Source organism: Cucurbita maxima, unplaced genomic scaffold (assembly GCF_002738345.1).
Source record: "Cucurbita maxima cultivar Rimu unplaced genomic scaffold, Cmax_1.0 Cma_Scf00006, whole genome shotgun sequence".
NCBI lineage: Eukaryota > Viridiplantae > Streptophyta > Magnoliopsida > Cucurbitales > Cucurbitaceae > Cucurbita > Cucurbita maxima.
The window spans coordinates 4,909,653-4,928,858 of NW_019272022.1; the positions used below are offsets into that span (position 1 = coordinate 4,909,653).

Sequence of the window (19,206 nt, forward strand, 5' to 3'; positions counted from 1 at the left end):
AAAAAAAAAAAAAAAAAAAAAAAAAAAAAAAAAAAAAAAAAAAAAAAAAAAAAAAAAAAAAAAAAAAAAATCTACGGGTCTATCCGCTCAAGTCTAGTAATGGTTTATTCGATTAATACCTTAATAGCAGTAAAAAGGGTCCCCTTGATATTTGCTGCAATCAGTAACGTAAAAGTGAAATAAGTAAAATATTCAAGTGGGGTGGGAACAAACAAACCTCCAAAGTGTCTAGATAACATGCTTTGTATTAGTTGAGTTAGGCTTAATTCGGCAAAATAAGTAAATGGTCGAGATAACATGCTTTATAAGTAAATTTCTATGTTTCAACCACAAGGACATGGGTGACATTGCATAAAAAATAGAAGCAAACAGTTAAACGGAAAACAATATTGTAGATTGATATAACTTACATAAAAATTCAGATCGCTGTCTGCGCTGTATTAAATCAGCAGCAAAAGCCGGTTCCACCATATGGTCAGAGCTCACAAGTAATCCCTAAGAAGAGGTCGAAACTGGCAGAAACTCATAATCACTTCATTCTAACTCATTCAAGCTCATGTACAAATGTTTGATCGTTCACTCTGTTCTTACATTAGGAGTTCTAAGCAACAATCAATTGCAGTGCACTAGTCGAATTAATTCACTCGCCAAACACATTTCTCTCGGCACGGAGAAAAGAATGTAGAAATTCAGAAGAATAAAAAAAGAAATAGCTCTCACCAAGGCAATCGTACCACCGAAACCTTGAAGAACATCTCTTCTACTAAACCGATCATCGTTGCTAGCAATAGCATCCGTTTTGATCTGACCACAACGAACTCTAGCCTGAAATTTCACACGACAGAATCTGCAATCAGCCATCAATTACTATAAGAATGCGGTTCGCATCAACAACGAAAGCAAAGACTTACAGTGTGAAAGGGATGTGCAGTAGCGGGGGAAATGGCGGTTCGAGGAGGAAGAAGAGGAAGAAAAGAAGGCACGGAAGAGAGAAAGGAGACCGCCATTGCCGAGTGGCTAGCTGCTGAGAGCTCTCTGTAATTCGAAGGCGAGGCTATGGAAGGAGATGGAACGATGAAAGAGAGAACACCGGGAAACAGGAGATTCCTAAGGCGCTATATTTGTGGATACTCAGAGTTTGTGACCATATCCTGATCCACACTTGGATGCATCCACGTGTCCTCCACGTCATTCGACTGCGGACCCATCACCGTATCATTTGTTTCGGGCCAATTCTTGCAAATATCAAATTTAATACAAAATTTAAAATGCATTTCAAGTATATAAACAATCTGTTACATGTTATAATAAAATATTGTAAAAAGTAATTTTAAGGATTAATGATATTTAAGTCTTTTATTTTCTCTTAATTTTGATAAAAAAAAAAAAAAAAAAGATTTAAACCAATAAAATATAATAGTATTAAGCATTTTTGTGAGAGAAATATAATAGCTTCTAAAAAAATAAATATTTAAGAAATTCAAGTTAAATGTTATTAAATCATAAATTAAATCAGCCCTCTAATAAATCCATATAAAACTTGAATTTCTATTTTTAAATTTGATTTAAGAAATTAAATATTTCTTTAATAAAGATAAAATCTATAATAAAAAACAGAAACCAAAATTCAAATGAGCATCAATCTACCAACTAAAATCCTTTGGTTCTCCTAATAAAGTCAACCCGTCAGTCGGGACGTTACTAAAAAATGCAGCTACTCGATCTAACTACCAAACTCGATGAACATATAGAAGTAATCAACAAAACGATAATCGAAAACAATGGCGTACTTCTGTGATATCTCCAAAAACACAAGCTGAATTCTAATATGTTATATATATATATCTTCACACCAAACAAAATTGATGGGTAGTGGCCAGTAAAATGGACTAATTTGAGAGAGGTTGGGACTAATTTCTTGTACCCCTACTACTTCTTCTTGATGTGACTTGAACCCATCCATCTTCAGCTGGAGCTGAGGCCTCTGGACGGGGCTGCTGATTGACAGCCCTGGGTTGTTGTTGTATGGCATCCACCATCATATCATTTCTCATGCCATCGCTTCCATTTCCAACATCACCATCATCATCATCATCATCTTCTTCTTCTTCTTCTTCTTCATCACTCATAGCCTTAAAATTAATCAATGCCAAAATTAGATGATAATGCCAAATCTTTGTTCTTTTTGTACAATGAATGAAAGATTCTCTAAAAATTGCAAGTTTTTTCACCATAAGCTATGACAATGTAGACCAAGGAATATCAAACACTACCAAAATCACACTATTGAATAACGAGTTCCTTCTCAACATATACTTTTTGCTTCAAAATCGAGCTACGAAAGAACCGATCGACTGGTTAGGACAAAAATTCACATTACCTGACTAACATGAGAATGAGCACCTCGTGGAAGAGGGGATTGTCTTAACCTTCCGATAGAGCTAAAGTTGCCATCCACACACTCCTCGTGCATGAAAATCAATTTTTCAGCAACCTGCACCATTAGGGAGAAAACATTATTTAGAGTAAATAACTCAAATCTCGAACGAGCTACATGATAGTAACATATTTTACTTCTCAGAGATGATTTTAAATATGAGACATTAATAAGAGTAAATACACGAATTCTGTTTTTATTCGGTATCTCATTTTTTTTCTGCTTCAACCAAGTATTCTAACAAAAGAGATAGAGAGCAACAAGGTGAATGTGGAGCAGGTATAAAGTGCGACTAGACAGATCTATTAGAAATTATGAACTTTTTAAGTGCTTTTCCAGTCAACTCCTACAGAACATAAAAAATGACAACAAAGAAAATAAATTCACTTCGAGCGTAGATGTAAAAAGTTATTAGATTCGAAAACTAACGAACTACATTGTGTTGCACTAGGTTGTTATTTATACCATCACCGCAGTCTTCCAAGCATCTATCTTCTGAAGTTAGCCATAACAAATAGCTAAAAGTTTAATAGGATATCGAACTATTCCAACCAAAAGCATCACGCAACGGGACTCTTAAGACGTGGAATCAAAATTTTCAAAATACCTCTAACAGAACTCAATTTTCACAAGTCACAATGAAAACCATCCAGAATCAAATCAGGTAGAAAAGTCATCCATCAACAGTAATTAGCAACTAGTAAACAACTAAACTCAATATACAATAAATTTATTTGATTAAGAGAATAAATTTCACCAACACAGTTCAAACAAATATTTGTATTAACTGTCTTAAAATAACGGCATGCTATTAACCTTAGTTCTGAAAAAGAGGGCTTAACTCAAAGACAAACAAGGATCAAGAGCGGTATAAAATATACCTCCTCAATGCTACCATCATCAACCTGAGTGTTCAACGAAAGCATAGTTTCATCAAGAATCATTTCTAAGTCATCGATATATAGTGTCTCTGCAAGATAAAAATTGCAACTTTTTCAGATAGAAAAAGCAATATGAAGTACTGAAATGAGAAACGACAAAAATGTTATGCTTTCATGGTATAAAGTTCCAACACAAATCAACTATCATCTAGAAAAGTTGAAAATAATTTGAACTAAATGAATTTCTTCAAGGAAGAAAATTCAGATCATTAATTGACCAAACCGAACATCAAAGAAAACATCGTGATGTGAATAGAAATCATACAAATAATCTCACCCAGTGTTCTTTATAGCCCAAGGCACACAAAAGCACTATATCCGTTATAGCCCTTTAAGGCTTAAGGCTTAAAGGTAAGAATTAGGCTTGAGGAGCAACACCTCAAGCACGCTTCATTAAGGGAACGTTGCTTCTTTGAAGCAAGGCGCACGCCTCAGTGAGCTTTATAAGACAATGATCTCGTCGTTTAATGGATTCCTTTTTTATGTTTATAGTAAAACAAAGTATTTTAATTGTTTGCAACATTAAACAGTGCATAAAGATGGTACCAATATTATTCAAGTGGGAGGAGCAAATCACCTTTGTTCTGCGTAAACCATGTAAAAATATCAGAGCACAATAGTTCAACTTTACGACGAGAGTCACGACCACCCCACTCATTGTCCACCGCCAACTGAAGAGCTGACCAACGAGATAAAACCAACCCGATACCTTCCTGGAACAATGGAAAAGCATCAGCTGGGAGAAGGCGATTTCCGCCACCTTCCATCTCTCCACCTCCGCGCGTAAAACCCTAAAACCCCAATTACCAAAGCACATATAGGTTAACAAGAGTAATCTTCTTGTATGTATATCATGCCATTATCAAAGAACATAACAAGGTAACAATCAAAACAAATTCTCTTCCCCTTTTGATTTCAACCAAGTGGGGAATTTCAAAGAAAATCGTGTGCCAACAACGAGTTGCAGTGCAGAGCTTATCAATCGTACAGAAATTCATTCTCTCTAAAAAAAAACTTCACAATTGACAATATGGTTTCATAATGTAAATGGAACGAACGCGAGAGAGAGATTTGTTGCATCATTGCTCACTTCGAATCGTTCGTGAGACGGAGAAAGATAGCAAATCCGAAACAAACATTCAATCAGCAAAGCAAATCCTAAAAACAAACATATTATTATGAACGAACCTCGATGAAATTGAGAGCCGTGAACGAAATTGGAGCTGCGATTGGATTCAGAGAACAGTTACAGGATATTGGTGAGCCCTAAGCAGAAAGCACAAGCATTTACTTAAAGAGGAAAAGTAAAAAAAAAAAAAAAGTAATATCATATTGAATCGCAATATTTAGTTAAATTTAAATCTAATAAATTAATAAAGTATTCTTATATTTTTTACACATGCACATTTATTTATTTTTTAAAATAAACATTTAATAGTAAAACGTGAGAAAATTGGGCTTTAATTTATAAATTTAATCCCTAAATTTTAAGCTTTGTAGAGATTTAATTTTTAAATTATAAATTTAGTGTTTTAACTTTTATTTTAAAAAAATCAATTTTATCAAATTATAACTAATATATTAATTAATTTTAAAAAACGATTTTATCCCAAACCTAAATACAAAATTGGAAATTAAAAAAATTATTATAAAAAATGGAAAGTTTAGAAGTGATTAAATAATTAAAGTAATTATTATTTTCTAAATATAATGATCATCTTTGTTTATTAATATATAAAAAAAAGGCAATTTCTTTGCAATTTGCATAAAAAGGAAGCATCGGTGTTCATGCCCTTCTAGACTTTTCTTTTGTACGGCCAACTTTCGTTATTTCTTGCAAAAATAAAACTAATTTAAGGTTATTCATGCCCTTTTAGACTTTTCTTACGCAAATATTCATGCAAAAATAGCTTAAATAATTAATATATATATAACTATTTTTTTTCTAAGTCCAAAGTTTTTCTTAAACAAATATATATTTTTCTACCGAAAAAATTATTTTATTGTTTAATTCTCTATATTTGATAGCAAAATTGTTAGATGAACTCTGACTCTCCGTAATGATATTATATAGTATCATGTCCATAATCAATCGATGCTCGACTCATTTTTTTCTTTTTGGAGTATTAAAATGCTTTCGAGACTCACACTACTTTTGTTCGACTTTGAGGATTCTATTCATAGGACTAAGTTTAGTGGAGGGCTGTGATATCATGTTAGATGAACACGACTCCCCACAAATAGTATGATATTGTTCAAGTATAAGCTCTCATGATGTTGCTTTGGACTCCCAAAATGTCTCACACCAATAGAGGTAGTATTCATTGATTATAAACTCATGAAATTATTCCTTAATGAAATTGTTATTTACGACCTTAATTAATAAATCAAATGTTTATCAACATAATTATTCATTTTATTAATTGAATAATTATTCAATTTTTAGCTTGTAGTTGTGTTCATACTTCTAGATCTCATAGAATAGCTTGATGGGCAGATGATTTTCTTTTTCCTCTTAAAATTTAAATGGGGCGTTTTGAAAAATTAAAGCATTTATTTGAAGAAAGTAGAAAAAGAGAACGAGTAATAATAAACAAAATTTAAAAAATTTAAAGAACAAAAATGATTGAAGAAGGGGAATCTTAAAGCCTAAGACATCGTCGAATAGAAGCCAATTTCTTCGCTAATTCGTATGGATTATTTACATGTTTAATCAAACAAAATCTTCTCAAACCCTAACGATTCAATTGTTTCGGAACAGAAAGAAAAAACTGATGAAGAAATCACGATTCGCGAGGCGATTCTGTTCAGCCATGCACGTTCCCCTGCACCACGGCGCTTGTTCTAGAGTGCATCAAAGCCTCCTCCAATTCCATTCTCTTCCGTCTCGGCCGATTCAGAAACCTCGACCAAAACCCTAGGTGACTCTTCTTTCCACTATCGCTATCTGCTCCTCGTCTAAATCGCAACGCAAACGCCAACGATCTACTCTTCTTATAGATCGAAGACGCTGTAGCCTTATCGTAAGGCCGATTCGGCGAAGAACAGGAAGAACAAGAGGAAACAGAGGAGTAATAAGAAGAGGAATCGGAGGAGGAAGAAGAAAGAGAATCGGAGTTTTTACGCGATGAAGTAGTCGCGGAGAGGATTTGCGAGAGCTTTTCTGTCAAACATAGGGAGCAAACGCCGGGAGATTGGCGGTGCTTGGGATGCCGTTTGCAGCAACCGCAGCGGCGGCGGCGGAGATCATCGTAATCGGACTTGGATTTGTGAAGGTTCGCCATTGGAGGAAGCAGATGGAGGTTTTTTTTTAGAGGAAATGGATTTGAAATATAAAGAAGGCGGTATTGGTGAAAAGGGCAAGTGAAGCTTCATTTCATGAGCGTTCATACGAGACTTCTTTGGAATTTCTCAGAAACAGAGCGGCATGACGTGGACAGATGGCGCATTCTCATTGGCTAACAGAACCACTGACATTATTTTGAATTCAAACCCTTCAAATTTTCAAATCTTTTGTTGCAAAAGAATTTCGATTTTTCAACTAAATTATTTATTTATTTATTTATTTAATTACTTTTCAAAATATTCAATTAAAAATTCATTTTCTACATCCTACGATACGACTAAGTTCTCCACAGTTACATTTGTTATGATATGACCGTGTTACCAACTGGCTGTTTCTAATAATGGAAGTCAACTCCAACATACCGATATAGGTCTTATGACCATGTTATCTACTCATTATTTCTAATAATGAAGTCAACACTAACATATCGGGTCCTATGACCATGTTATCTACTCGTTGTTACTAACAATGAAGTCAACTCCAATATACTGACATGGGTCCTCTAACAATTTTAATCATACTTTAAGGACTACTCTTATTTAGAAGTGGTCTCAATTTATTAACAACATATACTTAAGTTGTTTTCATTTTTCTATAATTTCAAAATTGTAAAAAAATATAATACTTAAAAGAAGAATTAGAATAGTCCAAACCCAAGTGGTAGATAATTTTGCTAACAAAAATTAATAATGTGCTCATTCTTGGTATCCTTTCCGTATTATTTAATTTAATTTATTTTAAACTTTTTCTTTTTCTTTTTTTAATTCAACTTTTTTTAGAAAACTTTTTTTGGAACTTATTTAATTCAGTCTTTTTATATTTTGAACAATTTATAATTGGATTATTAAAATAAAAATATTATGTTTATTTCAATTAAATCATAATTTAAATAACTACAAGATAAATCAAAATGAATTGATTAATTCATATTTATAATTTATTTGATTTGGTTTGGGAGAAAATAAATGAATTAAAATTAATTTAATAATGATGAAAATGGGAATGTTTTTAAAATGCTAAAAATCAATGTCCACGTTTGCTTGTCGTGGCCGTTGTGAGACCGCCGACGTGGAAAGTTAATACAAAGAAGAAGTCAAACTAAAACACGACACGTCGGTTTTGGAAAAATGGGATTCTTGTTTCCCTTCAACGTGAAACGACGCCGTTTTGTCTTTTTTTTTTTTTTTTTTTTTTTTTTTTTTTTTTTTCTTTCCTCCGATGATCGTGGTGAATTCATTCTCCTTTAGTAATTAAAATTAAGGTAGGCAAGATTTCATCCATTTTTGTGTAGCCCTTCTTTTCATATCCCTAATCGTGCTAAAACAAAGTCTACTCGACCTCGAAATATCTCATTCATGACTCCTCAACACGGAGCGTTTCTATTTCTATGCAAAACCACGTACCAGAACCCATGGTAACCACTAAAACATGGTTTTACACAGAAAAAAATGGTAAAAATTAAAACTCTATAATATATATATTTTTTTTGTACAGTGAAAAAATAATATGTTTCACGTTAACATTTTCAATTTAACAAAAACAGAGAAGAATTATGGTTAAATATTACACATAAATTTGCATTAATCTTTCAATATAAAATTTATTAGAAAATTTCAAAATTTTAAATAGGGTAGGGTAAATTTATAAAATCTAATGAATTTCTAGAATTAACTAATTTAAAAATTATTAATAATCCTAAAGTAAGATTGGGAATAAATTAATTACCCAACAAAATAGGACCTTTCAAATATATTTATATTTGACTACGATACTTTGAGAGAAATTCTTGGAAAGTTCATTGGCACTCTATATTTCTCCATGGTAGTTGTGACTAATGGGCAGATTCTATCTAGAAGTTTGAATAAATTGATTTTTCTTGCCATTTTTAGTACCCTTTCATAATTTTTGTTTGATAATAATAGTTAGACATGAACATATTCTACAATTACAAGCAAGAAATCAAAACACCGACATAGAAATCATCTCAATCATATCTATGTGATTTAAACTCGAAACGAGCTAACTCAAAAAGAATTTAACTAGTTAAGGAAGATACCGTTAACAAAGGAGCTAGATGTTCAGACCTCCCACTCCACGCCATTGTTTCATGGAATAAGCTTCAAAGAATGTATAATGTATAATTTAAATCTCATATATACTCGAGTAACAATTAGACGGTATGATTAAGAACTAAAATTGGATATAAATAACAAGAGTAGTCTATATTTCTCCCAGGCCTATTTGGTTTACCTTTGACTTTTAAGTGTTTTTTTGTTCAAAAAAACAATTTTTAAAAGCTTTTTTTTTAAAAAAAAAAAACGGTTTAGAATTAAAACACTAAAAAAGTTGTACCAAAAGTCCGTACATACCTGAAAATTTATGCAGTTGCATCCGTCAAGATCAACAATGTTGTCTTCTCTTGACATTTCAAGAATATCTTAGAAGAAAAAGCGAACCGAAACAAGAATTTGAAGCAGGAGAAGCCTGCTTTCTTCTACTCAAATGAGCCAGGGCTTTATACATCATTTCCCTCAATCTCGAGGGAACGAAACCTCTAAGTTTTATCGCCTCAATTTGGACCTAATTGTCTACGATCAACAAGACGCAAATTGCTATCGACTGAAAAAGACCACGTAACTCTTCGTTTATGATTTAGTTGATTCACCAGCTTCACTAGTCTTAGCTTCTATGGGACATTGAGATACATATGGCTTGAGCTGCAAACAAAGAACAAGTCACTCAACATTACATTGACTTCCAACAGTTGAAGGGATGGAGATTAAACCATCGATTTTAACAACGGTAATCAGTGTATTATCCACTTAGGAAGTCAACTTGACACAAAAGGAAGTTTTCGTTTATGGTGTTTTCTTTAAACACAGAAACAAGAAATTTAAGTTCCTATATTAAAAGAACAAAGGAGATAGAATAAACAAGTGAACGAAAGTTTGAGGTACAATCCACAAGAAAAGGTAACTTGGAATGTTAATCTTAACAGTAAAGGAAATAGTATTAAAATAACCTAAAGCATTAAAATAACCAAGTTTCAAATCATCAATAGCATGGAATAGTGTAACTAAAGAAAGCTCCAAGCAATGCATTCAACCAAAGGATCCTACATGGTGAAGTGCAAAGAAATGTTGGGAGAATAATACATGCAAGTACGAGTTCCAAATCAAGTCAAGCCAAGCCTCCCCCAACCCCGGAAATCCATACAGCAAAAGAGAACATCAAACTATGCAGGGGACTGACAAACACATACCGATGAAGAGTAGTTGGATCAAGAGTGTGATTTGGTTTTTTACTAATAGTTCAAGAACTATTATCAATCAATGATATAATTTTGCACTTTGACCTTTCGAACGAATATGTACATCTAAATATGATAATGGTCGTTGACATACCAGAATTCAGCATGAAAATTGATATTGTCGTTCATCTTAACTGTTTTAAAATTGATGCAAGTTTTATTATACAGAATCACTAAATGGAGGATCAAAGCTTCAAGGGTATCAAGATGCAAGCTATTATTGCTCTATCACAATCCCAAAAAATTTTATTCAGCAGACAGAAGTTCCTTATATCTGCTTTCTCCACAAGCATCATTAGGAGCTCTTAGTCGCATTCTAAAAACAAAAACAAGTTCTAAAAATTCAAAAAAAATTAGTTTATAAAAACTTGTTTTGTTTTTTGAATTCGGTTAAGAATTTGAATGTTTCTTTAGCAAAGATGAAAATTACGTCAAAAATTTGTTGAAAGTGCGAGTATAATTTTCAAAAAACAAACAAAAAAAAGAAGGTTATGAAACTAGGGGTAAAGAGATGGAGTTGGGAAGGGAGAGATAACCATTTCTAAATTTTACATTAAACAACGAGGAGGAAAAAATACCTTGAAATCAGTCAAATCAGGGACGACATAGTTAGGCAGTTTCTCTGGCACCACAACGTATCCACCTGAAAGAAATTTCTAGGTTTTAAGTACAAATTTGAAACCTATAAACAGACTTCAAATCTGATATCTCATTTCTTTTCTTATTCTCGACCGAAGTCAGTAGAAGTTAGTAGAAGTTAGTAGAAGTTTCCATAACCATTCAAAGACTAAAATCTAGAATTAGAACTCACTTGCTGCTAAAATGAGTTGGACCACAAGAGGTAAGAGGTTGGAATCTCTACCCCAAATATTGTTCAATTAAAAATAAATTGGAAGCAACCTAATAATCACATCACATCTCTAGAAGCACTTGTTATCTTCCTAACACGGTCGCTAATTTAGTATAGAATTGGATCTTAACGGCACTAACTCAAACTCCTCATGCTGAATTAGTGTAGCACCAAAAGATAAATAACTTTTTTAGAGTGCAATCAACTAAACATCATACTTAAATCATCGAACGTTTTCATAAAGATATAAGCATAAAACCTAAAACTATAAGAGAATCAATACAAGTGCAAGAGGAAGTCTATCCACACCTTTGCGCGTATGAAAACCAGTAGGTTTGCAATTTTTTCCCTTATAGTAATCTCGTGGAGCTCGTTTTGACGAAAGAATGTCCAAAGATGATGTGCGCTTCCTCCTCATTGATCTTGCTAGTCCCAAAATCAGTCCCAACGCCATTTTTCCTCTCCTCCGCCTCACTCTCGAATTCGAAGACGAAGAATCTGAAATTTCTTCGGCTACCAAATGGTTCTCTCTGCCCTCTTCTTCGATCTACAGAACGAAGGCGGAGTTCAGACCAAATACGAGGCGAGTTAAGATTGGGCCTGGGCCCAGGCCCAATATTATGAGCCGGGTCGGGTTGGTAGTTTCGAATTTGGTATGAAGGGAGTGGATTTTCCCGGTGGTGAGGAGATTTTGTACCTCCATAATTTTTTTTTTATATAAATTATTTACTTATTATTATTAAAACAACATTTTTTTATCGTCTAAAATAAGGTTTTATTGAATTACCATTTAATTTATATGTTTTTCAAAAATACATTTTTTTAGGGTTTTCTAATAAAAAATAGTTTAGGATTAAAATACATTTTTCACATAAATTTGTTTGATTAACTCTACACTACACTTGTCATAATCGCACTTTGATAACAACGGACTAGCGATTGTGCAGCACTCACTTTTCAGCCGCAACTGAGTTAAGTCTATTCGTTCTTGTGTCGCCTAAGATCAAGTGATGTATGCTTGAGCCTCTGGCAGTTCAAGAAGAAAGTTTTAGAAAACGAAGATAGAGAGATTTCGAAAAAGGGTTTTGAAAGCAAAATTTGAGAAATTAAAATTAGTGTTATATGGGAATGTACGCAAAAGGCAGTAACAACGGCTTACTACATATAACTATTAGGTAGGGAGAAGTCACTTTTACTGATAATACTAATATCAAATTACTTTAAAGACAATTTTTGAAGATTGTTGATGAAAGTAGGGGCCAAAGTTGGCAAATATGGCTGCTAGTAATGGTTGAGGGTTGTCGGCGGTCATAACTGTAATGCGACGATATTTTGGTCAATTTCACATATCGTGAAAGTTCGAGAGAGATGTCAACAACAATATAAACTAAAAATGAGGTTATATCAAACATCCAGGATTAAAATGTCAAGTACAATTCGACGATTTCGTTTGTGTTTATGTTTTGCCAATTTCTGATGTGAATTCAGCGGGCCGTCCCACCCTTCCTACGAGACCCACCGACCCAGTTGCTTTCTATAGTTATATGATTTCAACATGCATGAATGAAAAAAAAACAAACATTAATGAATTCCATTTACATTTCCACAAAGAGGAAATTGAAGTTTTCATCTTCATTTCCCATTTGCTTTCATTTCTTTCTTTCTTTCTTTCTTTCTCTCTTCCTTTTCCTTTTTTCCACCTTTATTTTGCTCTACAACTCACTCACAACCCTAAAGTTTATCCCATTCTTTTCACAAGCCTGACTTTGTGGGAGCTTTGTCGCCTGTCACTCTCCCTCTTTTTAGCTCAAAGTCTTTCGATTGTAAACACGTCATACTCGTCCCTTCAATCTTTGGGGTGCAAATACTTTCCCCAAAAGCCTTAAAAGGAATTATACTTTTAAACCAAATTAATTTGAGCATAACACATCTGAACATTAAAAGCCTTTAATTTAATCAACGCTAAGAGTATCTCTTCATATGGTTGTATTAATAATAATCTTCTCCCTTTTAATCGGCATGGGACTATTATACTTTCATCCCAACATGAAATCACTCTTTAAATCTTGTCTAAACAAGACAGAAAAATAAGGCGATGAAGGATAATAGTTGAAGAAGATGGAAGAACACATGGGTTTACCAGTGGAGGGAGGGAGCTTGATCAACAGAGCAGAAATTGCAAGGCTCCTCTGTATTGAACAAGCTTTGATCTTCATTCATGGCCTTCGTAAACTGAGTCTGATTCTCATAAACTTTCCTGGAAAGTTCAAAGGAATTCAACATCGAATTCAGAGAAGAGTTGTTATTAGTGGAAACAAATGAGTTCTTCTCATCTTTCAATTCCCTTTGAATTTTCATCTTTGTTCCTTCTCTGCTTACTTTTTCCCTCAACTCTCTCACCTGCCAACGTTTCAACATCAGAATTAGAGCATCAAAAAGGCCAAAACCAGTTTTCCAAATTAAAAATGGAGTTTATTTTCACTACCTTTGAAGCAAGAGAAGCATTTTCTTTCTCAAGAACATCATAATCCAGCTTAAGAGCATCGTAATTGGCTTTAAGAACTCCATAATCTCTCTCTAATTGCTTTGTTTTCCAACGGGCTCTGCGATTTTGAAACCAAATTGTTACTTGCCTTGGCTCGAGCTCTAATTCAGTAGCTATCTTCATTTTTCTCTCTGGTTCGAGCTTGTTTTCCACTTCAAAATGTCTCTCCAAGGCCTTCACTTGGTCCGGCTTCAGCCGGCGTTTTCTCTCCGGTGCCGAACCGCTGCTTCCACCGCCATCTTCACTGTTGTCTTCTTCCTCCAAACTGTCTAACATTGCCTGAAACTCCTTGCTGTATCCGCCTATGGTGGTGGAGCTCGGTTGCTCTGAAAGAAAAACAGAGACCTTTTAGAATCCCAAAAAAAAAAAAAACATAATTTCCTTGCTGGGTATTTGGTTATGAGCATTATTTACCTTTAGGGGTGAAGATGGAACTGAAAGAATCCAAGGATTCTGGGCGATCAAATCTCATCATCATCACTGCAAATGAAGAAGATAACAAAAAACAGAGCAAATGGCGGAATTTTTATGGTGAAACCAAAATGATACTGCTTCTGTCTCTCTCAGCTTTCATTTCCTCAATTTTTTTGAGACAGAGCCAAGCATTAGCTGAAAAGAAGTTCCTATGAGGCTTTTTCTTAGCAAGTGGAATGGCAGAGAGAAAATAAAATAAAATGAAAATGAGATTTGTTCTTTGAATTATTGTCTAATCATTATGGATGAAATGAGTAAAGGGAAGGGAGTGAAAAATACAGTCTTTTTTGAAATGGTATACTTAGGGAATGGTGTGTAGGCTTTTCACCTTTTGTTGTTTTTATATAATCAGATTTATTCTCTTAAAAAGCTCTAAAAAAGCACCGCTTCTGCTTTCTAAATCGCTTTTTTGGGGAGGGTTCTGATCAAGGACCAGTTCTTAGCTTTGCTGGATTATGGATGGGTTGTGGCCTGGTTTTCCCTTTTGCCTTTTATCGTAGATAGACATTTATGACAACAGAATTGCTTTTCTTTTCTAAATAAAAATATAATTAAAATAAGTTAACGAAAAATGACTGTCACGATGAAAAATTCTCATAAATCCTTACATGCATGGTGAAATCTATGGGACACCATAAGAACAAAAACATCTAAAAAAATTGAAATAAATTAATCTTAAGTAGTCTGCTCAAAACCTTTAATAAAAATAATTTTACAAACAAATATAGAATTTGTTTGAAATTTTGCTTTTAGAAGACTCTTGTCTCCTTGTTTAACACGTGCTAGACACATGCAGAGGATAAATTGTCATATAATTCCTGTAATTTTCATGAAATTATATGCAATTACTAGTAGCCAATCTAGAGTATGGCAACAATTAGGCATCAGTAAGTTTTTGGCTCAAAGATTTTAATCCCCAAAACAAATAATATATAGAAAAAATTAAAAGCAAGAATTGACACACAAGAAATTTAGAAAAAACATGGAGGAAAAAGATGAAATAACCCAAAACAAGTAAATTCCATACTATTTTCCACCTATCTACCTTCGAATCATTTGTCGTGGATATAATTTACTTTACATCTATCTATCGTCAAATGACTATTGAGTCTTTTGAAAATTTGAACATTCAACTTTAGAAAAGATAATAACCGTTGAAAACTTGGGTATCTGAACCCAAAAAATGGGACAAACAACCTAAGAGGGCTAGAGGAAGAGCGTTTCCCTACCCACAGAAAACTAAAGAGGAGATTTCCAGTGGTAAATAATCATGGAAAGGCTATAATTAAAAATGAATTTCTTCTGAAAAAACATACCATCAAGCCGAATTGAGTTGTACTGTACACTTCTACAAAAAGACTCAAAAGAAGAAGACTTATCTTCGAACATAGGATGAGACATTTCCAACCAAAGATGTTAGGCGCACTCTAGCTGCGCAATTCCAACGGACTTCAGCCCGTTTAGATAAGCTCCAACCCCCAAGGACTTCTACTGACCAAATGCCAACGTGCTTGGGCATACAAACCGAAAGGCCAAGGATGTCAAGAAGGAAAGACCAAGCTTTGGTAGCAAAAGGACAATGTAGAAAGATGTGGTCAATGGGCACTTCACTGTTTACATGTCCTTCGGAGGAGATTCTGTGTTTAAATTCCTCTGAGCTAAGGACCATAAGAACACCATGACTTTCTTTGGAATTCTAGACTTCCTTTTCGAGTGAAAGGGCTCCTTGTCATCACCATCCCCCAGCAGACAACATAAAGCTTCTGGACTAACCCCAACCAACTATCAAGTTCTCTACCAAAAAACCCGCTTCTCAAGACCAAATCTCAGTCCCTTGAATCTTCTTTCTTGCAATCGACAATGGAAGCCTCTTATAAAAAATGTCCGGAAAACAACCTTCAAAGTGTTTACCCCAATCCATTTGTCCTTCCAAAACCTGATTTTTTCCCCTTGACGAGCCTTGTCGTCCAAAAAAACACCTACTGTTGTTTGCAATTTCAAACCATGGCCTTCCTTTTGCAACTCCTTTCAGGGAGGGTAGACCAATTGTGAGGATCTTCACAATGATACTAGAAACAACCCTCTTCCATAAAGCAAAGTTTTCTCGATTACACCTCCAAAGCCATTTGAAGAAGGGCATTGTTGTTTTGTTAAAAAGCCTCGACCCCTAAGCCTATATATTGTAGAGGGAGATAAGTTTTCCCCCAATTTACTAAGTTACTACAAGAACACGTCGAGCTAAAGCCACATGAGAAGAAATTCCTAGCCATATTCTCAATTTCATTTATGATTCTCCTTTGAGCTTTGAGGATGGAGAAATAGTACAGAGGAAGGCTATTTGTCACCGATTTTGCAAGAGTCAACCCACCACCCTTCGGAAGAGTACAATTCTCCATTTATCAACCTTATTCCTGACCTTGTCGAACATCGGGTCCCAAAATGTTTTGTTCTGAAAATTACCTCCCAAACGTATACCCAAATAGGAAAAAGGGAACTTTTCCACTCTTCATCCCAGCTCATTTGCATTTAACATCAAGATATCCTCTTAAATGTTGATGCCTATTAAAGAAGTTTTGGTCAAATTGAGGGAGAGACCCAAGACAAAACGGAATTTTTTTACCAATAACCACCAATTAGCAAGAAAACCCCCCTCAGGGCAAAAAATGATGGTGTCATCAGCATATTGTAAGTGAAAGATTTCCTCCTCCCTACGGTCCACTGCGAAGCCTCTAATGAACTTTCTCTGACAACAAAGGTGCACTAACCGGCCGAAGGAGTCTACAATGAGAGTGAAAAGAGGTTTTCAACTTCAACGCGGACGTGTGACCCTTGAAAAGTTTGAAAGTTCACTCTTGCGCCAGGTCGTGGACTTCCCAAGAGGTTAGGATACCGAATTTTAACCATGGGATAATTTTGACCATCTTGAACCCTCCAAGTGGATCCACTGGATTTGGGCTAGAACACCATTCCATTTACAAAAAAAATCAGCAGCTTCCAGCGAGAAGCCTCCGTGAGCACCAAAATAACTTCTTTGATCAACAAGTTTCCATTGAGCATGAAAAAAATGGTTGCCATGGACTAACTGGATTTCTGCAAGGACAAAATCACAATAATTTTCGTCTCTCTTAGAGCCACATCTAAGCAATCAATGAGGCAAGAATTAATATTTGAATAGTCCACAAACCCCCAGAGTATTGCCAATCGCCTTAAAAGTTGCCAGACTCCATAAATGAAGAGGCTCACCTTCACCCAATCCCCATACGAAGGCACAACGTTTATTCTACCATGAGTCTAAGAGTTCCAAACTTCCATCTTTCAAGTTAGAGGCCCAAAAGTCACCCATCCTTTACTGGTCGCAAGGAGACAAGCACAATCAGCAAAAAGACACCTCAAAAAGCTATATCTGGCTGGAACGAATTGATGAAGAAAGAGTTTTAGGTTTGTCTTTGTAATCTTCATGAAAATCTCTGCAAGTAACGACAATGGTTTCTGCTCAGTTCGCCTCTCGAACCTTTGCGTGTTTCTAGCTTCTTACATTGTGGACCAAAAATTGTCGGGTCCAATCTTTGAGCTTTCTCAACAAACACAGTCTTCTTTTACGCTTTCTTCTCATCTTTCTCCCCTATTTCTGCAAAAGAAAAGTCTGGCACTACTGAATAACCTTTGAAACTTCACTCTCGATCTTCACTTTGTCCCTTCCATTCATGAAGACAAGAAGGAGCCACCAGAAAATGCCAGCCTACTCAGGATTCGAGGGTCCTCTATATTTCTTTAACCACTATAACTCAATAAAGTTGACCTCTATATTATAGTATAGGCTAAAACAATTAAAAAGATAAAAATTAGTTATACGTCTATTTCTAAGACATAACAGGCGAGATCAAGTCTTCTGTGGTGAACGACCAAACCCCATAAAAGAAAATTACAGAACAAGCATTACTGATAGAAAGCGATCTACAGGAACTCCTACTTGTTTGAATTAGATAAGAATATATGAAAGATCAGACAAGTGAAATTAAATAAATGTGAATTAATAATTATAGTTGCTACTGTATGGAAGAATTTCACAATAGTTCGTGTATGAAACAAAAATAGAAGGCATAGGCATTAATATGCAGTAATAGCTAATGAAGCAGCATAGACGGCCTACAAATCATGCTGCATTTTGGTGATCTCGTCGAAAAAACTTGATTCTATTAGTGATAACTCTTTGAAGTGATAACCTAATAAAGCATACCTGACCAGGTTTGATGTTTAATCCACGGATGAAGACAGAGGAGTACAACAGGAGGAGATGTCGATACCAGCAACCTCCATAGCTTTGCAGACCCATTGCGACAGGAAAATGGCATTACTAACAAAAAAAATTTAACTACAAAATCAATGACAAAAAAGGCACCCACAATCCAACATCAAGAGGCAAAACGAAATAATACCTCGAAATGAAGCGCCATTAAACCAGTATTTCAACTTCATCCACGATTAGCCCTACATTCAGTAGATAAATCGATAGATATAAATGAAAGTCATATGAAATAAGAACTCCATCAAATAATTGTGGTCTCTATATTAGCTTGATGATTTTGTTAAAGAAGCGTATACCGAGACCGAGAAGAGTGACTGAAGAGGGATTAAACATGCGTAAATCGGCAGAATGGTAGCGAATGAATTGGATAATATACATGCCAATTTATAAGGCCGATATCGCAGTGGAAATAAAATTGAAACCCAGCCAATTGATCTTCACTTTAACCAATTAAAATGTACAGTTCGATCAAGAATATACGATTAGCAAACAAAAATAGCGCGCGGTAGCCGCCAGCGGATTACAAACCATAAGGTGGATTGAGGCGCCGCCGGCTGCCCCTCTTCCTCGACTTCCGTTCCCGGAATTGCAGCAGCCGATTTGGTAGCGTGCGCGCGCAATCATCTTGTTTAATTTTTTTCTTGATAATACTTAATTAATAAAAATATTTTCTCTCGCTCCTTATCTCACAAATACTTTATTAATAAATTGAATTATTAATAATTTTAAATTTTTATTTTTAAAAATTTAAAAATATCCACAAAAATTTAAAAGTCTTTTTTTTTTAATTAAGAACCTAAAATTAATTTTTTTAACTAAAAACTTCAATATTTGTATTAAAAAATTTAAAATAATTAGTTTATTAAATATAAAATAAAATTTGGCGTTAAACAAATAATTTAATGAGTTTGGGCGTGATGTTTGCATGGCCATCCATGATGAGACGATCCATTTGGAAAGAATAGAACATGTCGAACATATTTCGGGTCATAAACAA

The 19,206-nt window shown here is 34.6% G+C and overlaps 5 protein-coding genes and 1 long non-coding RNA gene across 7 annotated transcripts in view; all 6 read right to left on the minus strand.

Moving 5' to 3' along the window:
* LOC111481050 (thylakoid lumenal 29 kDa protein, chloroplastic-like) overlaps positions 1 to 1,101 on the minus strand; it is a 4,876-nt gene extending 3,775 nt beyond the window's left edge. Inside the window, exons 1-4 of the mRNA XM_023126354.1 lie at positions 912 to 1,101; positions 721 to 825; positions 411 to 495; positions 120 to 154 (exon numbers count right to left, since the gene is read on the minus strand). Coding sequence (XP_022982122.1) covers positions 120 to 154; positions 411 to 495; positions 721 to 825; positions 912 to 1,007 — 321 coding nt within the window. The 5' untranslated portion in view covers positions 1,008 to 1,101. The remainder of the gene's footprint in view (positions 1 to 119; positions 155 to 410; positions 496 to 720; positions 826 to 911) is intronic.
* A 659-nt stretch (positions 1,102 to 1,760) lies between these two features.
* On the minus strand, positions 1,761 to 4,665 carry LOC111481044 (pre-rRNA-processing protein TSR2 homolog). The gene is made up of 5 exons (XM_023126335.1): positions 4,567 to 4,665; positions 3,956 to 4,169; positions 3,319 to 3,407; positions 2,381 to 2,494; positions 1,761 to 2,132 (listed from the first exon to the last, which is right to left on the minus strand). The coding sequence occupies exons 2-5, from the start codon at positions 4,143 to 4,145 to the stop codon at positions 1,911 to 1,913; spliced, it is 615 nt and encodes a 204-aa protein (XP_022982103.1). The 5' UTR covers positions 4,146 to 4,169; positions 4,567 to 4,665; the 3' UTR covers positions 1,761 to 1,910.
* Positions 4,666 to 6,040: 1,375 nt separating this feature from the next.
* On the minus strand, positions 6,041 to 6,785 carry LOC111480927. Its single transcript, XM_023126161.1, has one exon. The coding sequence runs from the start codon at positions 6,660 to 6,662 to the stop codon at positions 6,186 to 6,188; it is 477 nt and encodes a 158-aa protein (XP_022981929.1). The 5' UTR covers positions 6,663 to 6,785; the 3' UTR covers positions 6,041 to 6,185.
* Positions 6,786 to 9,070: 2,285 nt separating this feature from the next.
* LOC111481090 (39S ribosomal protein L41-A, mitochondrial-like) lies at positions 9,071 to 11,451 on the minus strand. Its single transcript, XM_023126421.1, has 3 exons — positions 11,194 to 11,451; positions 10,613 to 10,677; positions 9,071 to 9,441 (listed from the first exon to the last, which is right to left on the minus strand). The coding sequence occupies exons 1-3, from the start codon at positions 11,336 to 11,338 to the stop codon at positions 9,370 to 9,372; spliced, it is 282 nt and encodes a 93-aa protein (XP_022982189.1). The 5' UTR covers positions 11,339 to 11,451; the 3' UTR covers positions 9,071 to 9,369.
* A 1,367-nt stretch (positions 11,452 to 12,818) lies between these two features.
* On the minus strand, positions 12,819 to 14,582 carry LOC111480988 (homeobox-leucine zipper protein ATHB-5-like). Its single transcript, XM_023126239.1, has 3 exons — positions 13,844 to 14,582; positions 13,370 to 13,755; positions 12,819 to 13,284 (listed from the first exon to the last, which is right to left on the minus strand). Exons 1-3 carry the CDS (start codon positions 13,905 to 13,907, stop codon positions 13,021 to 13,023), a joined length of 714 nt encoding a protein of 237 aa, XP_022982007.1. The 5' UTR covers positions 13,908 to 14,582; the 3' UTR covers positions 12,819 to 13,020.
* A 102-nt stretch (positions 14,583 to 14,684) lies between these two features.
* On the minus strand, positions 14,685 to 18,828 carry LOC111480989. Of its 2 annotated transcripts, XR_002717967.1 has the most exons (4): positions 18,690 to 18,828; positions 18,340 to 18,391; positions 17,147 to 18,257; positions 14,685 to 16,993 (listed from the first exon to the last, which is right to left on the minus strand). It is a non-coding gene; the product is annotated as an uncharacterized LOC111480989 (long non-coding RNA). The 2 variants fall into 2 exon arrangements; XR_002717966.1 differs by lacking the exon at positions 14,685 to 16,993 and having other exon boundaries at positions 17,023 to 18,257.
* Between the last annotated feature and the right edge of the window lie 378 nt (positions 18,829 to 19,206).

Excerpts from the sequence above, each read along its gene's own strand:
- LOC111481044 (XM_023126335.1), bottom strand. The coding sequence starts at position 4,145 with ATGGAAGGTGGCGGAAATCGCCTTCTCCCAGCTGATGCTTTTCCATTG. Across the intron at positions 3,408-3,955 it reads ATGGTTTACGCAGAACAAAG|AGACACTATATATCGATGAC; the intron begins GTGATTTGCTCC and ends TTTATCTTGCAG. Across the intron at positions 2,495-3,318 it reads ATGATGGTAGCATTGAGGAG|GTTGCTGAAAAATTGATTTT; the intron begins GTATATTTTATA and ends CTAATGGTGCAG.
- LOC111480927 (XM_023126161.1), bottom strand. The coding sequence starts at position 6,662 with ATGGCGAACCTTCACAAATCCAAGTCCGATTACGATGATCTCCGCCGC.
- LOC111481090 (XM_023126421.1), bottom strand. The coding sequence starts at position 11,338 with ATGGCGTTGGGACTGATTTTGGGACTAGCAAGATCAATGAGGAGGAAG. Across the intron at positions 10,678-11,193 it reads TGGTTTTCATACGCGCAAAG|GTGGATACGTTGTGGTGCCA; the intron begins GTGTGGATAGAC and ends AATTTCTTTCAG. Across the intron at positions 9,442-10,612 it reads CTGATTTGACTGATTTCAAG|CTCAAGCCATATGTATCTCA; the intron begins GTATTTTTTCCT and ends CTTTGTTTGCAG.
- LOC111480988 (XM_023126239.1), bottom strand. The coding sequence starts at position 13,907 with ATGATGATGAGATTTGATCGCCCAGAATCCTTGGATTCTTTCAGTTCC. Across the intron at positions 13,756-13,843 it reads TTCCATCTTCACCCCTAAAG|AGCAACCGAGCTCCACCACC; the intron begins GTAAATAATGCT and ends TTTTTCTTTCAG. Across the intron at positions 13,285-13,369 it reads ATGCTTCTCTTGCTTCAAAG|GTGAGAGAGTTGAGGGAAAA; the intron begins GTAGTGAAAATA and ends AAACGTTGGCAG.